The sequence below is a fragment of the Crocodylus siamensis genome, chromosome 1, assembly GCF_052110815.1.
Source record: "Crocodylus siamensis isolate JL-2025a chromosome 1, ASM5211081v1, whole genome shotgun sequence".
In the NCBI taxonomy this organism is placed as follows: Eukaryota; Metazoa; Chordata; order Crocodylia; family Crocodylidae; genus Crocodylus; species Crocodylus siamensis.
Genome location: NC_143395.1, coordinates 261,720,574 through 261,745,497, shown reverse-complemented (window position 1 = coordinate 261,745,497; position 24,924 = coordinate 261,720,574). Strand labels below are relative to the sequence as shown.

Here is a 24,924-nt window from a genome sequence, read left to right as displayed (position 1 = left end):
CTGTATGCATGTCTGAGACATAAGAATGGTTATCTAGGGTTTTAAATACTGGAATTATTTACAGCTTTTCATTATAAAGTCAATTAAAAAGTCTAATTTGAATATGAGCTATAGTCTTTACTGTAGTTGATATTCGTATTATAGAATATGGTCTGCCCATGTTATGAATAACTATCTAAATTCATTCTGAAATAATTTAAGTCAAATAAACAATGGAAAGGGATTTTTGAGAGAAAAATGGAATTTATCTTCTGATGAATTTCTGAGGTAAATATAATCAAGGTATGCCCCTACGATGGTATCTTCTGCATTTCAGTGTTTACACAGTATGAAGGGATTAAGTTAAGGCTGACCTAATTGTAGTCTTATTTAAAGATTTCCTATAATACCAAACCCTGAACTGCTGTGGTGTTTAACCAGTGTACTTGGACTTTATGGTTAACATTACTGTTGATGACCGATAGTTGGATGCTGTTATGGGTCAGTGAAAACTAAAGTTATGAATCTTCCACTTCAAGGTGCTATGTGTGTATTCTTCCTTTCTTTTCAAGATAAACTTGCTAATTAGATTGTCTTTTCTCAAAGTAACTTTTTTGTCATCTTTTGCAACTTAAAACATCCTCTGCTGGAGGTTCCTCTTGTACCTTTCATTCATCCTTCAGTCTAGACCTTGGGCTTTTCATCTGCTGTTCAGTCTGTAGACCCCTTGCTAAAGATGCAGTAAATTCTGGTTAATTTTTCTCACCAGTGGGAACGGGAATAATGGCAAACTATCCAGTAGTGACCAGTTATCAGGAGTAGGTAATTGGGAGGGAGGTGGCAATGCTGGCAAGAAATTGGAACAACAGAGAATTAAATTGGTTAATTAGCCCACAACATAATTTGCCAGAGTACTGTATAGTCTAAAATCCAGTAGTAGAACCACTTTACAGGGCATCACTGTGTTTCAGCTGGTAGCAGATGGTATCCTTGGTGTTGTGCTAGAGAGCTGCTATGGAAGCTGCTACCATTGGGTGCATGAGAGCGCTCTTGTGTGACATCATTGTCTTGCTCTGCATGAGGAAGTGATACCCCCACCCTCTTCTCAGTTTCTTTTACCATGGCTGTGAAGAGTGAATAGAGTTTGTATTTCTATCCTTGGGCCAGCTCTTTCCTGTGCCTAGTTTTTAGATTCATTAGAGTAGCATAGAATAATGTATACATGACAACCCTGTGTCAACAAGCCTTTGTCTCACTGGGACCATATTGAGCCCTATAAAGGCTTCTACTACCAGTCAGGGTTAGACCTCCCTACCCGGGTCAGAAATTCAGCAAGTGAAAAATCTGTGGTCATATTTAGCCTTGCAGCACACCACTAGGTGGTGCTGGCCATCTAATTGATTTTTTTTTTCTTGAAGTGAACCCTACAGATTCATGGATTTATATCAGAGTGAAGGAAGGACTTCTTAAATTTAGAATAGTGGTTATAGAGGTTTGGTCAAATTTGCCTGAATACCAACCATCCCATTGCCAATATATGTTTGTTTAGCTACCATGACTTTTTTGTGCTTTGTCCAGTCTTGTTTTAGATCTCATCTGCCTTTTAAATTTTGGACAGGCTAACTGATCGTGTTAGAAGACAGATTTTCCTGAGAATCAAACTAATCCTCTCCTGTTTAAACAAAGTATGTTTAATATAATATTGCTGAAGACTGTTTTCCGTGCTGGAAGAGAGAGACTTTTTGCTTCCCAACAGCTTTAACAGCGTAAAATGTTATCATACTAAGAATTTCAGTGACTAATTTTAATGTTAATAGTATAAGATTTAAAGCTTCTAATTAGAAGATGGTGTCAGCAGACCTTAGCTCTGCTCTGCAGTGAAATACAACACCCATTTAATTAAGTTCTTTTATTATTTGTGGTCCGAAGATACATGAACTGGACTTGTAATACCTGTTGGATTTCCTTTGCCTGCTTATATTTTTATATGGCAGAGCTGAAGCTGTTTAGATTCTTTTACATATCCTTCCATATTTAAATGTATTAGGATTTCTTTTAAATTCAACTATCTATTTACATTTTTATAAACAAAAAACTAGAACACTACAATATAATAAACTTTATTTTAGTTCTAAGTTATTAATCTATACTGTTGATTTTAACTCTGAACACATGCTTTGGGGAATTTTCTTGTTTTAAAATTAATAAACAGAATATCACTGTGTTTATTTTTAGTAATGTGATTATACCTAGTATTGGCCTTAAATCATTTTTAAATTATCTTGTGTGGCCAGATTCCCCAGTATGCCTTTATCTAGTCTATACTCCATTTTCCTTGAGGGCAGCTTAGCTTCACTTCTGGAACTCTTTCATTCAAGATGTTTACCAGCCCATTCATTGAGAACAGAAGGAAGCTACTGGTTTGAATGAGGAATAAAGTTACTGACATGTTCAAAAATCAGTTACATTTTTTGTAAATTAGATTCAATTATCAATTAAGTGTTCAGTCTGAGGATTTTTTCAGGCAGTAAAAAACAAGGGAAGCGTACTATGTTTTATGTTGTGTGATTTTTGGAAATGTTAATTAAGGACTTTGAAGAGTAGTTCTAGTCTAGGTAGGAAAAAATGGTTAAATTCTTAGAATTCTCAAACAAAAATAAACTTAAAGAGTTGCTCTACCAACATTTAAAAGAACATGGCTGGTACATTTATTACTTAAGCTATTGATATGGGGCTCCTGAAAGTTGGTTGTAAAATATTATTTTTTTGCCTTAATTTTAAATGTGTTTTGTGTTAAATCTTTACCCCCGCCCTTTTTTTTTTTTAGTAACGTGACAATTTTTTGCTGAAAGAGACCAAATGTATATCTAGTCATGTCTTGAGGAATTTGGTCTAGGGATGCAAATACCTTATTTACTGGACTCCAAGATGCGTTCCCCCTACCCCCTCCTTTCATTCAATATGGGGAAAACAAAGCCTCATCCATCTTAATATTGAGTGTTAAACAGAAATGTAGTACCTGCAGGCAGCACTGGGTCCTGCACTAGTCTCTTGTTCCATGCTGTGTCTTGCTGCTTCCTGGCTCAACAGGGAGCTAAAGGAGCAGCAATAGGACCCAGTGCGTAGCCAGAAGGGCAAGGGAGTTGGCCTGGAGCCAGGGAGCAGTGCGGGACCCAGTACAAGTGTAATATTCAGGGGTCGGGAGGAGGGGAGGAAGTAGGGGGTAGACAGTGAAGGGGCACACACCTGGGGGTGAGGAGATAAGGGGCTGGAGTTGGTTGGTCCATCTTCCCACCACTTGCCACTCTGCTGTGGTGGTGGTCACAAACAAATTTAAGACAACCCTTCAAAAATTAGATTGTGTATATATAGAAAATTATAAGACATTTATTGCTTTCCATTTATAGTATCTAATTACTGGAGGGCTGCCTTAAATTTTAGGGGTGTTGTAGGGTATGCATTTAATATACTTACTATTTTGCTTGTGGTGAATTTGCTTGGCTGTAAATAGTATATTGCTATTGTCCTATGCTTAATCTGTTTAGTTTTGTGTGTATTTAGTTTGTGAGCTTTTCAAAGCAGTGGTTGTCCTTTCCAAATGTGTGGAAAGTTCTTTATTTTTTTTCCCTTATTTTTAGCATTCTTTATGACCGTAGGGCCAACCTTTTGGCAGTCATGCCACAAATCAACCCCATACACTTCTCGGGTGCTACTTCAATCCCCTTTCCTTGCCTTGTGCTCCCTGGTTGATCTGGTGCTCTTCTGCTTCCTGTCATAGCTGCCATTCCTCTCCCTTTCCCTGTCTGTCACCTGCCACTCAGAAGCTGCTCATGCCATGCATGCATGCTGCAGATTGGGCACCCCTGCCTTATGACACTGATATTTTCCAACGTTTAGAGATACTAGCAGATCATTACATAAAATGCCTTGTGTTACATATTGCAACGTGCGTATTGTGCTGTTTGCATAAGAGCTGTGTAATAAGAACATAGGGCACCTATACACATGCCGCACATCAGAGCACCCTTGCTGTAATTGTAGCATGTCAGAGCAGACTTGGTTAATCAAATCTGCAGGAGCATGGTAACTGCTGCACTCCAGCAGACTCCAGCATCTCATGTATCAGCGTCCTAACATTGAAAAATGGTGGCAGGGGTGCTTTAACCAAAGCTCGTTCAATGAGTTTAAAGTGCTTTCGCTACCATTTTTCAGTGTGGTGATGCTGATGCATCAGGTGCCTACTAGTCAAAAGGTTGAATCTATGGTACCAGAATTTTATGGGGGAAGAAAAGGAAGCAATGATTTGGTGAAAATTATCACTGTAATGCTACAGTTCCCAGTTGGATATTGTCCCCATGCTGGGCTAAAAGTAGGTCTCTGTTTCATATTGATTTCAGCCTTGGTAGGTGCTGGCTAAAATTTGAAGCTGTCCCTTCCTCCTCCTAACTTTTTTCTGACAGATGAAAAGGGGATTGTGCTTATGTTGTAGTTGATTTTTTTTTTTTTTTTTTTCTTCTGTGCGACTGCCATTCCTTTCAAAAACTGCAGGATACCGTGGAGCATTGTAAATTCATTGTATGATTAAATTTTTGAATTGATAGCAGCTTTGCCAGAAATCCAAAATGTCAACCAGTAGAATTGTTTCATAAGGTTACTTTAAAATATTAAATATCAAGTTCATATAAATCATAATAAAATGTGGTTTTGGGTTGACACACTTCATACAGAAAAATTATAATCTTTACAAAAATACGTTACCCGCAGAAGTGCACTTATTGCAGTAAAGGTACTTTTATTAAATCATTTATCATTTTACACATGCATATTTTGAGAGGTTTTTAAGGCTTTCAGTCTTGGTCTTTTTTAAAAACAATTTTTATTTTTCTCTTTCAGCATTATCTGCATACCAGAGGTACTACAGTTTACAATCTGACTACTGGAAGGTCTGTACATATTTGCTCCCCTTCCCACCTCCCACCCTATTGTTTTTTACATGCGTGACCTTTTAAAGTGAGTTAATTTGCGTATAAATCTGCAAAATAGATCTGCTATTACTACTTATTGTGTAATACGTTTAACTAGCTATTGCTTCACCAAGCCAGCAGTGTTTTGTGGAATTTTGCTTTTATTACTGCTTACTGCAGTTTTTCACAAATAAGCCCTGTTAAATATATGGGCAGGTTCAATTATTGAGAGATGTAAACCATGTGAAAGCCTGCTGCACAATATTTAGCACCCTTTTCCTCTTCTTTTGATGTTCATGCCCAAATGTGACTTAATATTTTATTATAGAATTTATTTAGATCATGAATAAGAAAGCATCTTTTCAACAGATTCTAAAAAACCCCCACTCTTTTATATTAAGAGCTTTTATGTTACACATTTAAATTAGATTGTAAAAAAATCAAAGTCCTCATTACTAATAGTATAGAGACCAGTGTTCTGTACACACGTCTGTTGTATGGCAAAATTTTGTAGCTGCTGATTTAAGCTCCGAGTTTGGGAAAGTACTTAAGCATGTGATTAACTTGTTAACTTTAAGCAAGGGACATAATCATATATTAACCTTTAAACACATACTTAAGTACCTTCATGAATAGGGATGCTTTCCTAATTTCAGTCTTTAGTGCCACGCTTCAGTGTTTGACTGATAGTTTTCTATCATTTTTTCTGTGAATTTTTTTTTTTTGGAATTGCATAATGAGGAGAAATGTACCCTGACACACAGCCCTATCTGTAATGGAACAGACTGAATGGAACATGCTCTGCATGTGGAGAGGACAGGATTTGAGCATCCTGTTGGTATTGTGCATTATGTGCATCTAAAACCTAGCTCCAGAAGGCCCCCTGCATAGGACCATACCAAAAAAAATTATTGAAAAATAAAATATATGCGAGAGATGCTTCTGCATGGATATGGGTCACCCCTTTCTTGTGGCTGGCAGAAACAGCTAGTTTAAGGGCTACTCATATTCTGAGATTGTATACTGAAGTCATACTGGCTAGTTCAGAACCCAGTTCAGAGTAGCTCAAGTTTCCTGCTTGAGGGTTTTGCAGTGAAAAGAAATTTGGAGTTCAGGGGGGGTTTTTTTCTTTGAAAATTGATAGATATTTAACTTTTTTAAAAGTAATGTTATATACTCTGAGATGCATTTAATCTAGAATGACACTACTATAAATTGTAAGTGCTGGAAAATTTGTTAATTATCAGTCTGCTATATTCTAAAAGTCTCTATGCTGTCAGTATCTTTTCTGTTGTGTACATAAAAAGTATTTTGTGATTTGGGTTATTTATTTGGCTGGTATAATAGTAGCTCGTTTTAGTATACATGCTGAATTATGTAATGGGCTGCATCCAGTGCTACTGTTAGAAGCAAATTTGTAAATACTTTTACTTTAGCTTTATGGATCTCAACTATAGCTTATGATAGTCTTTACAGTAAAAACTTGTTTAACCCCATTTCCTTTGTTTTACAATTCTGCTTCAAGAGATTTTGACTTTGGGCAAATATTATCTTATGTTTAACAAGTTTTGTATCTCTGTTCATCATTTTTTTCCTTCAGGTGGCCTCTACACTTTCCACTTCGCAAAATTTATATGTTCCAAATATGAGCATATAGAGGTCATTTCAAAGAACTCTTATACATAAATAACTTTAATTTGGTATTGTCTCAAGAGCAGCTTGTCCTATGCAAAATAGCTAGTTTGTTGTAGGTTCATCTTACTTAATTGTATGCTATTCTGTGTGCTGCTGCTGTATTATACAAATTCTATAGGGCAGGGCCATTTGACATAGGGCTTACTAGGGGTTAATTTGTGGCCCCCAGAGCCCCAGTCCAGCTGCTGCTGCCATTGGGATCTCTGGGGCTTCCCCTTCTCCTGCTCCTGTCTTTGGTGGTGGGACAGAGCAGCTTGGCCCATGGGGCCCAAAGAGACCATGGTCTAGAGGGGCTCCACGGAGGGCGGGGGGGTAAGAGGAATGCCCATGTAGTTCAGTTGTGGGGATTTGGGAGTGGAGGGAGCATACAGCCCCTGACCACTCTGTAGTTGGTTAGCCCTGGTACAGGGTATTCATTTTAACTGTATTTTGTAAAATCTTTTTTCCTTACAATGTCCAAGTCCCAGAGAATTTGTGCAGGTGACCCTTAGGAAGTCCTATGGCTTTTAGAACATTGTTTCCAATGCACATTTGATAACTTCGTTATAGGTTTTCTTGATGTACTTAATGTTACCTCTTTGCCAAAAGAAGCAGGTTATTAAATGTTACCTATGCTTATTTTGTTGAAATATATTTAATTTAGTCCCTTTAGGGGCACCTATCTGTTAAACTACTAACAGATATAAAAAGACCATCTGCTGGAGTTCTTTGAGTGTGTTAACAAGCACATGGAGAAGGGGGATTCAGTAGATGTAATATAAATTTGCATTTGGATTTTCAGGGGGCTTTTGACAAGGTCCTTTACCAAATGCTTTTAAAAAAGAAACTGAGTTTCTATAGGGTTGGAGGGTAGGTTCATTTTTGGACTGAAATCTGGTTAAAATCTAGGGAAAACAGGTAGTGCTAAATGCTCATCTTTCAGAACAGAGGAAAGTCAGTAGCAGGGTTCAACATGGATTTGTGTCGGGAACAGTTTGGTACAACTTTTTCATAAGTGACCTGTTAAAGGGAACGCTCTGTGAAATTTCAGAGTTCACAGACCATGCTCAGTTATGCCAAGTAGTCAAATCCTAAGCTGATGGTGAGGAGCTGAAGAGATCTCTCAGAACCAAGTGGGGAAAAAGTGGCAGATACATTTCATTGTTGACGAGTGCAAGATAATGCACATAGGGGAAAAATAACCTCAACTATATGTACACAGTGTTGGACTGAATTAGTTTTTATGACTCAGGAAATAGACCTTGGGGTCATTATAGGTAGTTCTTTAAAAATATCAGCTCAATGCACTGTGGTGAACAAAACCAATAAAATATTGGGACTCATTAAAAAGGGAATTGAAAACAAAACAGTAAATATTTTTCCACTACATAAATCCACGCTGTCTCCACAGCTTAAATGCTGTGTACATCTCTGCTCTCCATATCTCAAAAAGGACATAGGGGAATTAGGAAAGGTACAGAGAAGGGCAACAGAGATGATGAAGGGTATAGACAAGGGGTAGGCAACACCCGGCACATTTGCCAGTGTTTGCACATTTTGCTTGGTGCGTGCTCTTCAGGGCGGGTGGTGGGGAAGGGGATGAGGGTGCATTTTGCAACAAGGATCAGGCCCCTCGGGTCTTCCGCTGTCTGCCTTTGGCACAGAAGTATCTTACAAGCTGAGGTTGTGGGTGTTTTTGGCACTCTGCCCAAAAATGTTACTGACCCCTGGTATGGACCACACTGCTGTTACAGGAGAAATTAAACAAGTTAAAACTCTTCTGTTTGGAAAGGAGAAGGCTAAGTGGAAGATATGATAGTCATATTCACTAAGTTCCAGAATATTAGGACTGGTGAAGAGGAAGCAGACTTTAAATGAGCAAGAGGATTTTTTTTTCATATATAGTACATAGTTAATTTGTAGAACCCATTGCCACAGGAGGTTGTGGAAGAGGATAGTATAGCCAGACTCGTATGCTAAGTACAGACAGTCAAAAAGCCTGAGGCTGAATCGATTCAATCTTTGCAGGTTAGTCTAAGCTGTGTAGATTGTACTGATAAGCAAGTGATCCGACATTCGCTTTTGATTCCAGGAATGCAGCCACATGCCTTCAGTGGCTGCGGGCAGTAGAGCATGCCTCCCTGCTCAGCTGGAGCAGATGGCATGGGTCAAAGGTAGGCCTGTCCACCCTGTGAGAGGGAGCTTGCAGGGGAGGTACAAAGTATCCTGGGATGCTGGGGGGGGAGGGGCGGGGACTGTGAGTTAACTTGAAACTGGAAGGGATCTGGGACAGAAATTTCAATAAATTGATAGTTAAGCCTGATACTGCATCCATCCAGGTTTATCTTAAACCTGTTTCAGCCATTTTGAAAGTGGTTTATGTGCACTGAACTTCTGTTGTGTAATATATTTGAACTAGTTTCTGATCATTTGTACCAGTTTGTGAGTAACTTCTCTCCCTAGCTATAAAGGGATTAGACAGATTTATGGAGTTAGGTAAATTAATAATAGAATGGCTAGGGATGTATCCTTTGATGCCCCTAAATCAATGATGGGATGGATCACTCTAGACATGCTTTTTTTATATGCTTTTCTGCCACTGCATGTACTACTGCCACTGTCAGAAACAGGTTAGTGGACCATTGGTTGACCCAGTATATGGCAGTTGTATTATATTCTTATGACCACATCTGAGCATGTATCTGTTAGTTCTTATGCATATTTGCCCTGGTATCCTGCTTTGAAATCAAAGGGTAAGTCAAACGTGGGCACAATCTATTGTGTATTAATGCAGCACATTTGTATCAAATGTTCATGTGTGTAGGTTCTGTATTGTTTAAATAAAAGTATTATGGGTCTATTGTTTATTCATTTCATGCATAAATATAGGACACAGATGGATTATTTGAGGATTTAACTTGCTTTGACTACCATATTCCTGCATACAGAATGTTCCTTTTATTTCAAAAACAGCTGCTGGAAATTGGAGCGTGTATTGTAAGTCGGGGAAATAAGGTAACAGCAGTTGCTGCTGCTTGAATTTTGGGTGAAAGCTAAAGTAAAGTCTGCACACAATCCACAGGGAGCAGAACAGTAGGCAGGTTCAGCTCCCTAGTGCTGCTACTCAGTCACTTGGTGCAAGGAAAGATCTTTTTTCTTTGTTTTGCCTATTTAAAAACAAGGTGCATATTTAACTTCAGGATGTGTTGTGTGCAAGAAAGTACAATATGTTTAAGACATTCTGACAGGAACCTGTAACCTGTTCTTCAGTTTTCATCCTTGTAGTGTTCACAGTGTATAAGTACTTTTCAAATGATAATACAGAATGTTGTGTTGAATATAGAAAACACTGGAAGTGGAAAAGTTTTCTTAGTTTGGTTTAATTCTCCTGTAATTTAGTCTCCATTTGTTGAGTCACCAGATAATCTAATATTTTTATTGTAACAAAAATGGAAGAATAGCAAGATGCCCAATAATGCTCTTGCCCCTGTATAACCTGATAATACCCTTATGGGCAATCCAGCGAGTTTTTTTCCCCTTGAATTACACATGTCAAAAAAAAGGTGTTTTTGAAGTTCCTTTGACGTCCACAGATCACCCCACAGTATGCTGCAAAACTAATAGAATTCTGCAGTACAGAACTGGTCTTATTGTGCTTTTAAACTCTGCATTTTGAAATATGCCCATTGCCTGATTTTGCATGTTTATCCTGTAAAATGTTAACTAAATGGTTAAGGGCATTAATAAAAATCTGTGAGCCCAAGTATATTTCTTACATATCTGCTGTTGATTGGGCAAGACTTTTTATTTATTTATTTATTTATTGTATTTATTTACCTACCTACCTCATAGTGCAAACAAAGTGAGCAGAAGGTGAGGAGGAAAGTAGGCAGCCAAAGGACAGGGAGAACAAGAAGGAACCAGATGGGGTTGAAAATGACAAGTGTAGGAGATAGTTGTGGGACTTGATGATTCAGGGAAAATAACACTTTAAATTTGGCATGGCCATTTTGAGCATGTCTTAAGAGGAGGGGATTGAAAAGTGAAGAAGCAGTAGTCAAGTTCTTTAGTCAAAATGGGAGGAGACAGCTGGTACCCATGCAGTTGTAACTGAGTTCATAATGGTAGGGCTTTATTCCCTTCAAAATGGGCTGGTAGAATTCTCTTCCATAGCAATTCTAGCATGACTGTCTGCAGAGGGGGAGGTCTTTTATTATATCTTTATCTCTTGTACTGCTCAAAAAAAAAGAATTTGCATCTGGTTGGGCTCCCTGTATAAGTAGGGTGAGGTTAGTTTTTTGTTAGTTTAATACTGCTTGATTTCATCACTTAGGTTCTTACCATTTTGAACATATATTGGGAGCTTCATTGGAGGTCCACTTATTTCTGCTAGAACTCTCACGTGGCACTGGAATCAGGATCAGGAATTCCTCACTTCATTTTTTTTTTCCCAACCTGAAAGTCTAAGGGTGTGAGCACATGTAATGTCTAGAATGTTTTAGATAAAAATGTAATAAACTCAAAAAGTGCAAATGTGTATGCCACTTTAAGATCAGTTTAAGCGTCCTGGAACATTTCAAAAGCACACTGGAACAATTGGGTACTATTTTGAGTCACTCCTCTGTGGGCCAGTTCAGTGTTACATGGGGACACAGCATTCTGTGATTAGTGTCTGGTCAGTCCTTCAAATATTCCAAATGACACCCCTCCTTACTCCTCCACCTCATTGCCCCCTCTACTTTCCCCCAACACGTGGAAGGCAAGGGGCTGCTCTGGAATGCAACCAAGACTCTACTGTGCAAACAACAGGGCAAAGTCTGCATGGGTGGAAAAGCAAAGCTTCTGTGTTAGTTTGTCTTACCTATTACAGATACTAGCTGATAGAGTCCCAGGCTCATTTGGGTGGGGAGGAGGGAACTGTGTCTCCTCTACTTATTGTGACCAGGAGGCAGGGTGCCCTGGGGCCCACCAAGATCTGTACAGCTTTTCAAACCCTGCACTGGAAAGGAGCTTGTTACCACAAGCAGGGGGCGACCTAGGGCTTGGGCAGCCTTGTGGCTGCAACAGGTTCCCAGGTATTGGATATCAGGCTTGGGAAGACTGGCCCCAAGCCTAGTTCTTGGCCCTGGGGCTTTAAATTTAGCCCTTGTTACCCAGTTGGGTGACAAGGACGGGGATTGTAAAGCCCAGGGTGGGGACTAGAACTAGGGCCAGGGAAGTTATCCTCCTGGCTTATGGCTCTGTGGGACGAGTTGGGACCCACAGTTAAGGGAAACTTAAAAGCCTGAGACATGGGAAAAGAATCAGTCATCTTGTGTGCAGTCTGTCTGGAATGCTGCACTTGAGGCACTTTAAAACCATTGGGGGCTGCCTGTTGACAACTTGCCCCTTCCCAGGCAGGGGAGAGAGCAGGCTTTCAAGTAATGCATTCCTGTAAAGCCAGGGGTGGCCCAGGGAGCAGCCCTCTTGTGTTCTCTGGCTGGAGAGCTTGCCTGTGTTGCTTTCTAGCCTTGGGGTTTACAGCATGCTTCAGCTGATGGCTTCATTTGCTACCATAGGAAGTCTATACCCAGCCTTCATTTAGGGAACATAGGAAAGGTACTACTGTAGGGCCTTATAGGACAGTCAGTGTGCATGTGGCAGAACTTGTCTGCTGAAAAGGAAGACCTAAATTTTAGTTCCTAGTCTTAGAAAGTTTTGTGTTCTGAAGCATAAAAAGTATGTCAGCTGGTTCATGACCCTGTTGCAGAAAGTAATCTTAAGATTCTGAAGTCCTTTTTCTACAAGGTGCTGCTTTTCTAAATGAACTTGAACTACCAATGTAAATCCGTTTTCTTTTAGCGTGGAGACCTAACACACAGAACAGTAGCTCTTTAATGTCAGTGTTAAAAATTCTTTGTAATTAAACTTAAGAAAAAAATTACAAAGAGTATATTGAACTTAATGTTAAAATAATTTTGCCTGGTGTTGAGACTTTTTTTAATCCATTGTTTATTGAAGTAACAAAGAGCCACATGTTTACGGCATATTTTTTCTAATCAAACCTGTAATTGGAGTTAATAACTTTTGTGTAGTCTCTTTTTATCTAGATTTTTCTTCCCTGGTACAATAAGCACTTTTCTTTTGGATTTCTTTTCTTAATGCTGTGTAATAGGAAAACAATTGGAAATGTTTTGTATCTTTAATGTTTGGCTGTCTTGCTATATTCTTTTCTCTAGCATGTAAGTTCATTTCCTCCCTTTTTAAAATAACTGAGCAAGAAGGCAATTACTAGACATATTGATAACTGAGAATATGGAAGCACTTTGTACCTGGGAAGGTCTAATAGAAGACAAAGTAATTTTCCATTTCACTGATGCACAACCTTTTTATGTTCTATGGTAACCTCAACATACTGAATAGTTGTTTGGACAGAATCCAATGTTATTTCTGTTAGCTTTAAAATATGAGACAAAGATTTAGCTTTAATTAAGACAGTACAATAACAGTAAATTGTTTCCTTAGTAACTTTTAATTTTTATTTAAAAAAATACTTAAGAGTTTGTTGTGGGTCCTTAATTTGTTCATTGTTAGATCATAAATCAGCTTTCATATCTCAATGATAGAATTTCTCTTTTCCTAATAGAGATAATAGTATTTATAAATTTATTTTTATGGTGGCTGAAATATTATAGAAACAAAGTGCTGATGTATTTAGAAAATTTTGGGCTTTAATCTTTAAAACTAAAATATCAGTTCTGGAATTAATGCTTATTTGCATTGTAATTGACTCATTGTCCCATAAAAATCTTAAGTATTTCTTAATTGAGAGTTTAGCTTTATCCCAGCAGTGCTGCTCTAGGATTTCAATGTGAAACGTTAAATCACAGGAAAGTTTTGACTCGGTCATCAGTAAACTTTGGAAATAACTACATCTAATTCAGAGTAGTATCTTCATAAATAATTAAAAATTATGTTGTGGTCATAGCTCATACAAATGTATCATTCGGACACTTATATGCGTAACCTCAGATAACCATCAAGATAGTGTCCCTCACAACGATTGTAGTTTATGGCACAAACTCCTGGTGATAGAAATTTCAGAAGGTATATGGTATTTAAGAATATTTAGTTTTTGAGGAGGGAAAGAATTGTCTAGTATTCAGACTTATAAATATCATTTGCTGTATATTATATGATGACCATATTATTTGGAATGGAGTAAGGAAATTCAGGATGGTGTGACACCCACAACCCTCACCCACCCCGCATTCACATGCAGAATCTACCACGCTTGGCTCAGGCCTCAGCAGTAGCCACAGCAGTGGAGCAGAAGACAGTGGGCAGCTACTGGCTTACCCTGCACAGTTACCTGAGCCCCAAACCCAGCCATCCATGCCCCAGGTACGAGGTGAGCGGTGCTCAGCCCAGCCTGTCCCCTAGCCTCCAGCCACTGCTCGGGAGGAGCCAGGCCAAGCAAGTGCTAGAGATGTGAAAGGTTAAACAATTAATTGTTTAACCAATAAGTGCAGTGATAACTGGTTAGCTTACTGGTCATGCTTTAGTCAAGGCCAGTGAAGTCTGGCAGGGAAGGGAAGCCATGTGATATCCCAGCAGGAGTCAGAAGGCAGCAGGGCAGGTGGGATGGAGGGAGGGGAAGGGGCAAGGGGGACTAGTATCCATAGTCAAAGAGGAAAACTGGGAGCAGCCTAATGACTCATCAGTTAAGCAGTTAGTTGCTTGGTTCACATGTGCTCCCTCCCTCCCAGCACAGGGCTTTATGTGGGCCAATGTTGCCTGGCTGGGCTTGCCACCTACTCCCAGACAAAGGGTGCCGGAAGTGGCTCCGAACAAGCAGCTGCATCTGAGCTGCTGTGTTATAAGTTAATCGTGTAACTAATATAATCGGAGGAGGCTAAATGAAAATATTTTAAAATGATATAATCCTGGAATTTTGCTTCCATTTTAGCCAACTGGTAGGGATGCTGGAAAGACCTATGAAATCCTGGACTGTCCTGGCCAAACCAAGATGTATAGTCACCCTGATTTTTTAGGCTGTGGGGTGTTGTTTTTTTCTTATCTTGAAATTTTTCTTATTCGGGTTTTTTGCTGTAGATTTAAGTTAAAAATTGAGTTTCCTGTGCACTTAGTGTTGTGAGAGAGGGTTCTGCAGCCAAACCCCCGATGAGAGATGTTTTGGACTCAAACATGACTAGGATCTCTTCTAAGTATTAATTATTTCAACACACTTTGCATGTATGACTTGAAGGTGTTTCCTGACTGAGATAAAATAGTCTAAATAAACTGAGTTCACAGACTAATAGAGCCTGTGATTTATTATAAATGGGATGATTTGAAAGAATCTCTTTATCTTAACATACTCTGTTATTCAGTAGCTTGGCATTAACAAAGACCATCATCTGCTCCTAGGATTGTTATATATTTCCCTCCCAGAGATAATAATTGTTATTAAACCTTGATGGTCACCAGTTCAAGTGGGAACACTTTATGCCAATATGTTGGCTGAAGCTAAAAGAACCAGCTATCTTCACTTTCTTTGTAGGCACCTGGGGTTTGAAGGAGTGTAATTTCTGTAGTGGCAAAAGATATCTTGGTAGTTCTGGATCATAAAAATCACAGAGCCTGTGAGAGACTCAAGACAGACTTGCAAAGGAGTGAAGATGAGAAATCTTGGACTGTGACACCAGCTAAGGCTAAAGGAAGCTGGCTGTAGAAAAAGAAAATAGTGGCTGTGATTAAGTAAACAAGTCAAGGGGGACCAGGAATCTTGAAAAGGGATTGACTAGATTCCTGAGAAACACTCCGGAATAATAAGGAAAATGGGCAGGGAACGAGAGGTATTTTTTTTCCTGGATCTATAACTATTTGCTTATTTATTTTGTGCTATGTAAGGTAAAGGGCTTTAGGGACCTTTTTATGAAGTCTGTGTCCAAAGGGGTGAACTGTAAGCCAGTACCCATAAGTGAGAATTCTGGGAAAGGTTTTGCTAAGCTAGTTGCTGAACTGGGAGAAACACCGAGCTCACTCATATCTCAGGACCAGATAAATTATGGAGTTTCAGCTCTCAAAGGGGCTGTAAACAATCTGCATCCAAAAAGTGTACCTAGAAACCCAAAGCCAGAAATTGTATTTGTGTGTCCTTAGGAAGTTTTTGAAAGTACATACACATGGTGTTTGAGGCCCAGATATTAATTGTTGCTGGCTCACCACCAAGTCCTGCCTTGTTATCGAGTCCGGGGCTTGGACATTTTTGGGAGCTAGGGCTCCATATCTTCTCCACAGTTTTGTAGCGCTAATCCTTTATTGGATAACCTGTCTGTTAATTTTCTGACAGTGTCACAAATATTTCATAATAGTCAGGAAGAGTATGATGAGCTATACTTGTGAAAGGTGTCTTCTGACTTGTGGAATCCAAACTTCTCCGTTCCTGTACTCTGCCAACCAAGGAAGTGATTAACATCAAGTCTTAATGCTGCTAAAGTTGGATTAGCAGAGTAGCTCTAACACTTGGGAATGTCACTGTCATTGGAAGTCAGTTTGGTGGGTGAACAATCAACCTTTTTGATTCTGGAAGCAGTAAATGAAGAGCTTTGCATCTTTGCTTTATGTCAAATAAATTAATAAATAACATATTAAATGACCTTTTCCAAATTTGGGCAAATTCCTTCTATAGATTATCTCCCCTTTTCTATGTTTTTAAGTGAACTGAGGGAACAGGAATTATAGAGCTCATGTCTGTCTTCTTACTGAAGGGATTATAGCTCTTGGGCATGATTAATCTTAGAATTGGATCTTAAGATACCTGTCTTGCAGAAGAGGCAACAGACAGTTTTAATTATTAATACTCTGAAGTGATGATTGCATAAGAGTGTTGAAGTGCAGACAATCCCAAGGCAGAATAATCATATTTGCTGTGTTAAACAGGCATATGGTCATCAGTCTATAGTTTGAAATTTGTGGTATTGATCGCCTAGTCTTAACCAGTACCATTTCCTTTGTTTTGGCAGAAATTCTCTTAGTGCTTTACTGCCTGGGAAGTGAAGAAGATGTTTATAGTTCTGTTAGGATGTCCACATTTAAAGGTGATCTTGCTTTCTGCTGTTTGGCTAAATCGCTGTCAAAATCTGATTGTAATTTATCTCTGGACCTTCCTATGGAGAATAAGAAAATCATACCTATGTCCATACATACATGAAAACGTTCTTCCCGGGAATATGAGCCTACCCAAAAGAGATGGAGAAAACCGAGATGGAAGCCTGCACCTAAGGATTTGGGTTTATCTTTAGGTAGAATGCATTATGCTCTAAAATCAGAGAAAATCAGTGTCTTTGCTTTTAAGTATTAGGAACATATTTTTATAATTTAGGAAATCAAAATTGAATTTGCCCTGCTGCCAGTGACTGTTAGATTGTGTTTTGCCTCTAAGTTGAATCTCCCCATTACAGTAGCACTTGGATATTCTTACTCAAAGAGAGGCAGTTTTCATGTACATTTAGATAACATTTTCCTCATTTTATCTGCCTTGTCCTTTCTTTTTACCTTTTGCTATTTTTACAGTTTTTCATCGTGAGGAAAAAAGAAATTAAGACAGCATCTTTGTTGCTGCCATATAGTTTAAATGCTGTCTACAGTTGCCAGTCTAAACAGGATTATACTAACTAGGTCAGGGTGGAAATTTGCATATTTGTAATATGGGGAATTAACTATATTATTTAGTCATATAATCAAGCATTGGGAATTGCAGTTATCCATTTCCAAGAACTGTGGTCAGGTGGTACAAGTCAAACAAAATCTCTTATTGTCTGAGGCATTAAATCAGGATTGCTGTTCAGATGCTGGTTTTAAGTTGAAAGGTGTCTGCTTCCCAACTTCTCTGATGGCCAGCCCTTGCTATAATATTGTACATGCACGCGTGCTGGTGGGGAGAGGGGAAGGGAAGGGGTTGTGGATGCATGTGTGTATGCTCACTTGCTCACTCTGGAGGGAATTTCTTAACAGAGAAACTTTATTTATTAATCTGCACTTGTAATGCCCTGATGCGATCTGTAATATGCATCATATTTCTTGTTTGCATTTCATTTACATTAAACTACTGGCCATTGGTTCTGAAAAGAATTCTGCTACCAAATATCTGTTCACCTTGTAGGTATTTAGTACAGGCAGTCCTTGACTTGCAATGTTCGAGTTGCAATGTTTCACACTTAGTGTTCATAGATTGACACCCTGTTTCAACTTTGACGTGAGTTTCAATTTTACAATGCTTGATCTGACGCCATGCCACACCGGCAAACAAGTTCACTATATCACCCATCTCCCTGGAAAACATCTGTCCAAACTTCCTTGGACACTTTCTTTAAGAAGGCAGACAAGACTCCTGAGAAGACTCCAGCCAAGAACCCTTCAAAAAGTCCAACCAAGAGCCCTTCTAAAAGTCCAGCAAAGTCACCTCAAGGAAGTCCTGCCAAATCAATATAATTGCTATTTACAATATAAATACATTTAATGTAGCTCTATTACTCATCTATAATTGACTGAGTACAAAATTCTAGGTTATTTTTGGTTGAAAAAAGGGTATTGGGTCTTGGTTCAGGAACCAATTCCCCATTTATAACATTGTTTCTTATGGGGAAATCAGTTCTGAGTTAAAGCATTTCAACTTAAGATGCGGTTTTCAGGAACCAATTTTGTCATTGGTCCGAGTACTGCCTGTATGATCAAAGTGCTGCTTAACTCTTCCTTTCATTAGCTAAACTGGTTGAAGTCCTTTAGCTTTTCATTATATGTTTTTAAGCTTTTAATCATTCTTATGGCACTTCTTAATCCTTTTACCAACATTGTTGTGGAATTGTAGATATCAGCAGAGGAAACAGCTTTCACTAGAGGTTGTCTTTATGCCAGATAAGTAAAAAGACCTCTTTATTGCTATTCACTATTTCCCTTATTTATACATCAAAGTTTGTACTGGCTCTTTCAGTTGCGTGTAAATTTGGAACATCTTGTTCAGATAAATATCTGCTGTCACCAATGTGTCCTTTTCAGAGTTATTGCGTCTAAGGATTGAGGGCCCCATTCAGTAAGTATGGAATTACAGATAGGAATAAAAATATACAACTTTTACTTTTGGGCATATTAAAATGCAAGTTGATTGCATTTCCTACCATAGTAAGTTATCCATATCAGTCTGTATTAGTGATCTTGTCATCTTGATATATGACTCTCCTCCCCCCAGTCTTTGTGTTTAGGACTACTCCGTCCTCTGGGGTAATGAACAAATGGAACAAAAGACAGTTTGGCCCCAGTGTGTTTACAGTGCAAACATAAGACAAAGAATGATAAATGTGAAATTAGGGAATGGACAAAAACAGCTATAGATAAAATACATGTTTGATAATAACTATGACGCATCAGTAGTTTAAGACAGGGCTTGGCAACCTTTTGTCTCTGTGCCCCCACCCAGAGCTCAAACTGCTTGCACTTAACGTTGCTGCAGATAATCATTTCCTGTGCAGCAAGAGTAAATGCAGGCACAAGAGAGCAGCTAGGAAAAAGAAGTCATAGCTGTTTATATTTGTGCCAGGGAAGGGGAAGCCAACACAAGGATGCATAGCTTAGAGCAAGGATAGGAGACATTTCAAGCTTCATCCTGGATAGCCCACCCAATCTTATAGGTGGGTGGAGGATGGGCATTAGGACCTGGCCACTGCAGGTGCTTGTCTCTGCAGGGGTACTTGGAGAGTGACTGCTGCCAGAGTCCTACAGGCCAGATCCAGTGCTTCCACAAGCCATAGATTGTTCTAGCTAAGAACATATGTAAGAAATAAGAAATGAATAAGAATGTGTTAAGTTCTGCCACTGTCAAGGGTTAATTGTGGTATTCCAATAATCCCCATTAGGATCTGGAAAAGGAGCCTATTAGTGAGGCAGCAAAATTGCAGATGGCAATTTGTTAGACTAAAGAAGCCTGAGAAGCTCAAGCGAACTTAACAAAGTTAGATAACAGAAATAAAGTTTTCATGAGGTATTGCACTTTGGAATGCATACTTTGAACTACTTGCTTAGTACTTGGTGCTTAATAAAGTGTAATTGCTCGAGGACGAACTGAGTATCACTGTGAACTATTCAGTGTTTATGGGATTTTTTTTCCATGTGAAGCAGCAGTGGAAGTAGTGTGTAAGAAGACAGAAAAAATGGTGGAATGCATGCCATTATATAACATGAAAGGGAGAAAGAAACAAGTTAAATGATTTAGCTGCATTAAGAGGGATTGAGGTATTCCATTTACTTTTTCTCATCGCGTAAGGGTAAGGAAACGTTTGCTGACACTAAAAGATAATACGTACAATATGAATTTAACTTCCAAAGCTCATTACAATAAGATATCATTGTAATAACCTGATAAAGTACAGTACAAGAATTAGTAATTGTATGGAAGACAAGATTATGTTTATAAGGAGTTTAAAGTGTTTTGGTAGTGGGAGCAAGCCAAGTGATGGGATTTAGGAATAAGATTCTCTTAAGGATAGATTATTACAAAATAGCTAACTTTGAGGTTTCTTCTATCTTCCTTTGAAACATATGGTGCAAGCCAGAGCTTGGGGGAGCATAGTGTAATTCAGAACAGCATCTTGTTGTTCCTACTGTTAGTATTTCAAAGATTATTTTAGTCATCAGTAATTAAATTACTGATGGATGGGGATGGAGGTAACATCAAGCACAGCAACATTAACTAGCCAGTTGAATTTTGGAGCTAGCTAGTGGCCAGAAGGAAGATTCAGTGAAGCAAGAAAGCTTAAGCTCTGGGAATGGTTAAATGGATAGAGAAGAGTACTAGACTTAGCACTGAGAAGGTGAAAGAAAGATATTCTTCTCTCTTATATGCTGCATTTTTTTCCCGTATTCTTATTGTTGCCTTTGGAAATAGCCCCAAGCTTAAGAGGTTGGAATCTACAATGTTTAGTGCTAGAGGTGGCTGACAAGGCTTCTTCCTGAATTAAATGATGATTTCATTAAATTGAAATGTTTGTGGGAAGGGCTGGTGGGCTGCCCAGCTGCTTTCTCTTGCTCTGGCAGTTGGCCTTCTTGCCTGTTCTTCAGCTGCATGGCACAGGCCTGCTGTATTGTGTTTTGTACCTTTCAATAAAAAAGATCAATTACCACATCAGTTAGAATATTAATTTCAACAGTCCTTCATTCTGAATGGTTTAAAATAACTATTCAATCCTGAATTTTTATATATAAAATAGCCAAAAATTACCATTAAACTAAAATAACCGTACAAATAAAATGATTAATTATAGTAGTAGTAGTAATAATAATAATAAAAAAATAAAAATAACCATTAAAGTAACCCAAGTGCTTTGATCATGCCATAATATGCCACATCCCATTATTAAATGAAATGCTAAAAATATGCTCACTTTATACTACAAGTTGAAATTTAATATAAAAGCAGGTCAAAGTTGAGACAAACATTGACTTTTCTGAAACATACTTTCAGGATCTAGTTCTATGGGAAATCTTGAAATTTGGACTTTTTTGTTCAGTTCCAAATCAAAACCCTATCGGGCTTGGAATATTTATATGGGGTAGTGGAGGGTCTGGATCTATTTCATTGCTGTCAGACCCTCTAAGCACTGTTTTAACATAATATTTTTTTCTTTCTGGGTCTGTTTTCCCTTGCTTTCTCTTTGGATCTCTAGTGTAACCCTTTCCTATTATTTATTTGTTCTACTTTATTTTTGTTATTCCCTCTATTTCAGTTTTTCCACTCCCATTTTTTTCTGCAGTGCCTCCAGTAGAAGAACTATATAATTAATGATATTCAGGCTATTCCTACAAAGTACTGCTTTTCAAGCAGTAAGTAACTGACAAGGAGATAATGGTGCTTGTTGTAAGCTCTATAGGATTCTGGCACTTGGCTGAAAATGGGTAGAGGGAAATGGCAACTCAGGAAAATGAAATTTCATGCTCAAAGCTCACTTTCCAGGATAAAATTGTTCAGTCTCACTTAAATGTTTTGATATCCATTAAATGGCTAATATAGCTATACATTTTATACAAAACTTGAATAACATATTTTCATAAACTGTTCAAAAATGAGCAAGATGGGGAGGTTGTTTATGTGAAACAATAGGAAACTTGAGCTCCAAGTAAGAAGAAACTGCTTAATTTCTGCACATGCAAATTATTTTTAAAAATATAAGGATAGAATGAGTCATGTGCTCTTGTCATTTGAATGAGTTCTTTAATTGCAGTTATTTAGATATACCAGAATAAAACAGTTCAATAATGGATACATTTGACACATCCTAGTATCCAAATCAATAAGCATAATAAAACAAAGTAATAGGAACATCTGAGGGTATAAGACATTGCATAGATGAAGTTATAAAGAAAAAACACAAAAGTATGTGCCCCCCAAATCGAACAAAGTGCACTTCCAAGTTGATTTTTCATCTTCAGATTTACTTTTTGGGCTGAACTTTTTCATATGGGCATACACATTTAAAGTGGATAGGAAAATATATTCATGAAAGATGAGACCACGAAAATAACTGGAGAGAAATTGGGGATTTTGCTATTGCACATCTCGGGGGTGGGCAACATAAGGAGCCACACAGGGAGTTTTTGATGAGCTGTGTGCTGGGTCAGCACCCTTCCCTCCCACCACCACCACAACTCACCAAAGTTCCCCATGTGAGATGGGGCTGTGGATGAGTGGGGGGGTGGTGTTCAGGAGTGAGATGGATGGTTGAGGCCAGACTCGGGGCAGCGTCATGGGGCAGCCCCTATCCTGTGTGTGGGGTGGGAGGGGGGCTGAGGGTGTGTGTGTGGGGGAGGGTGGAGGGGCAGCTGCCTGGGCACTAGGTCCCAGGAGCCAGCCAAGCTGAGCATGAGGGGAGGGAGGAGAGGGCAGGGAGCGTGTGCAGCAGAGCTCGCCCAGGTGGTGCTGTCTGAAGCTGCCCCTGGAGTGCTCAGCAGCCCCTCCCAGGGCGGGCTGTACCTGCCAGCCTGGCTGTGACACTGGTCCCAGCCTGTGTACAAAGCTTCCATCATGGCTACTCATGTTGCTGCTGCTGCTCGGTTCCCCTCTCCTCCAGTGACAGCTCCTTCTGCTGTGCTGCTCTGATCTGAGAGGAAGCGTTAGCTGAGTGACTCCTGCCACAGTGAGCGAGGCTCTGGCTCCAGCTCCCACCTGCCTTCAAACCACTCCACCAGCCCAGTGTAGGTGGTTGAGTGGGTGGAAGGCAGTAAGGAGCTTCAGCCAGGCAGCTCTTGCCCCAGCACACACAGCTCTGGCTCTAGCTCCCAGCTGCCTTCCACCCACTCAGCGGCTTGCAGAGTGGGTGGAAGGCAGCTGGGGGCTGGAGCCAGAGCCCTGCACACTATAGTAGGAGTCACCTGGTTGAAACTTTTTCCTAGCCTGGAGCAGTGCAGCAGAAAGAGGAGCTGCCACTGGAGATGGAAGGATCCAAGCAGCAGCTTTGCTGGGAGCAGCCCCATCAGAAGCTGTGCCGTGCAGCTGGGCAGGACTTGGCCTCATGTGGAGTGCCATGAGGGCTGCCATGGGCCAGATCTAATCAGATGGCAAGCACTCTCCTTGTTGGCTGTATTTTGCCCACTTCGATATATCTGAACAATGGTTTGAATTTGGAGATGGGTAGTTAGCTGTTTTAACCTGAAGTCAGGCCAGAAGAGATGCAACTTACAGACTAACTAAATCAGAAGTGCATATGCTTTTGTGAGCCAGCCTCTTAGCACTGCCCTCCCTGTGGCTGTAGTTACTCCCCTGAATATTTGTGAGTTTATTTGGGGAGAACTGTTGTTACATTTACTAAATCTGCAAAAGGGACTCTTGAATGATATAGGACAAATCACTTAAAAGACTGCCAGGATGCTGAATGCTACACAGCATTGCTAAAGTTGATAAAGTGTTTACCCCTGCCAAGGAGACCCTGATCCAGCCCTGTTCCCCTGAATGCCTGGATTAGGGTTGGACTGCCTCCTGCCCCACTCTGTGTGGGCAGATGGGGCCTCACCGTACCTGCCCTGTGTGCTGCATTAGCTTCCACCAGCTGGATCTGACCTGTGGAGGGACAGGTCACTGCCCATCCACCCCATTGGTTGAAAAAGTTGAGTACCACTGGGTTAGACTTGGATTTTCATGGGATGACTCAAGCAGGAGGTTGAATTACTACACGACCTCTACAGGTCCTTCAAGCCCTACTTTCCTATGATTCTACAATTCTTTAGGTTCCACAAAATTATTTAAAACATTAAGCCAAGGGGGAAAATGGTGTTTACATCAAAATAGTTTTACAGTTTCTAATATAAAATATACAAAGCAATACAATATTAATAACTAAATTTTTGGAACCTGCTATACCAATAAAGTATTTGCTCATCATCTAGTGACAAATTTGAAGAGAAGACAGGCATGATAGTGAATTGGTATTTCTTTTTTTCTAGCGGCAAAGCTGATTTTTGAATAAAGGGAAGCTCCAATAAATGTAGATGACAATAAAATGTGAAGAGTTTTGAAAAAATACCAGTTCTTCAAGTTCTATTAATGTTACTGTATGTTCTTGGTCCATCATATTTATTACGTTCTGTGACATTTATCATGAATTCTTTCAGGAGAGTGGTGCTTTGGGACCCCCAACCTCATGTAGTCTCTCTAAGTGCCTGCTGAAACCAGCCTAAGCATAGCTTCTAGGGTGGGATGAGTCTGTGGTTCATTAGACTCTGAGACCTGGCCTTTTGGTCTCTGAACCTCCCTGATTACCTGTAGCCCTACATTGGGTATCTAGCATCCAGTTCAGTTCCTGGTAAAGAACAGACAGACTTATGCAAATATTGGGTTGCCAAGACATTGCTTTTGGCTGTTTCACATCCTGTTGCCTCTCCTGTTTTAACATGTATATGAAGCCATTGATCAAAATCGTACAGAGATTTGGAATGAGGAGCCATCAGTATGCTGATGACACCCAGGTCTATCTTTCTCATCTGACCCAGACCCCCACCCCCCAGTTTTGGTCCTTTCCCAGTGCTTTGCTGTATGTGAGGATTGGATGCAGGTAAACCAACTGAAACTGAATCCAGACAAGACAGAGGTGATGGTGGTGGGCAATTTATATGACCTGGGGGCACTGGGACACCTGTCATTGGGGTTCAGTCTTCCCATATAATTCAGGTTTGCAGTCTGAGGGGTGCTCCTGGATCTTCTAGTGCACATGGATCTTCAGGTAGTGGCAGTGGCTCAGATTACCTTTGACCAGCTTCATCTGATGAGACCACTGAGACCCTT

At 39.6% G+C, this 24,924-nt stretch overlaps 1 protein-coding gene across 3 annotated transcripts in view; it reads left to right on the top strand.

The window, feature by feature from the left end:
- The window catches only part of KDM6A (lysine demethylase 6A), a 239,234-nt gene that overhangs the window by 81,224 nt on the left and 133,086 nt on the right, over positions 1 to 24,924 (top strand). For all 3 annotated transcript variants that reach the window (XR_016444037.1, XM_090061774.1, XM_090061761.1), the window contains exon 4: positions 4,873 to 4,922. Coding sequence is in view for 2 of the 3 variants with exons in the window: in XM_090061774.1 (XP_089917900.1) it covers positions 4,873 to 4,922 (50 nt within the window). In the remaining variant the exon portion in view is untranslated. The remainder of the gene's footprint in view (positions 1 to 4,872; positions 4,923 to 24,924) is intronic.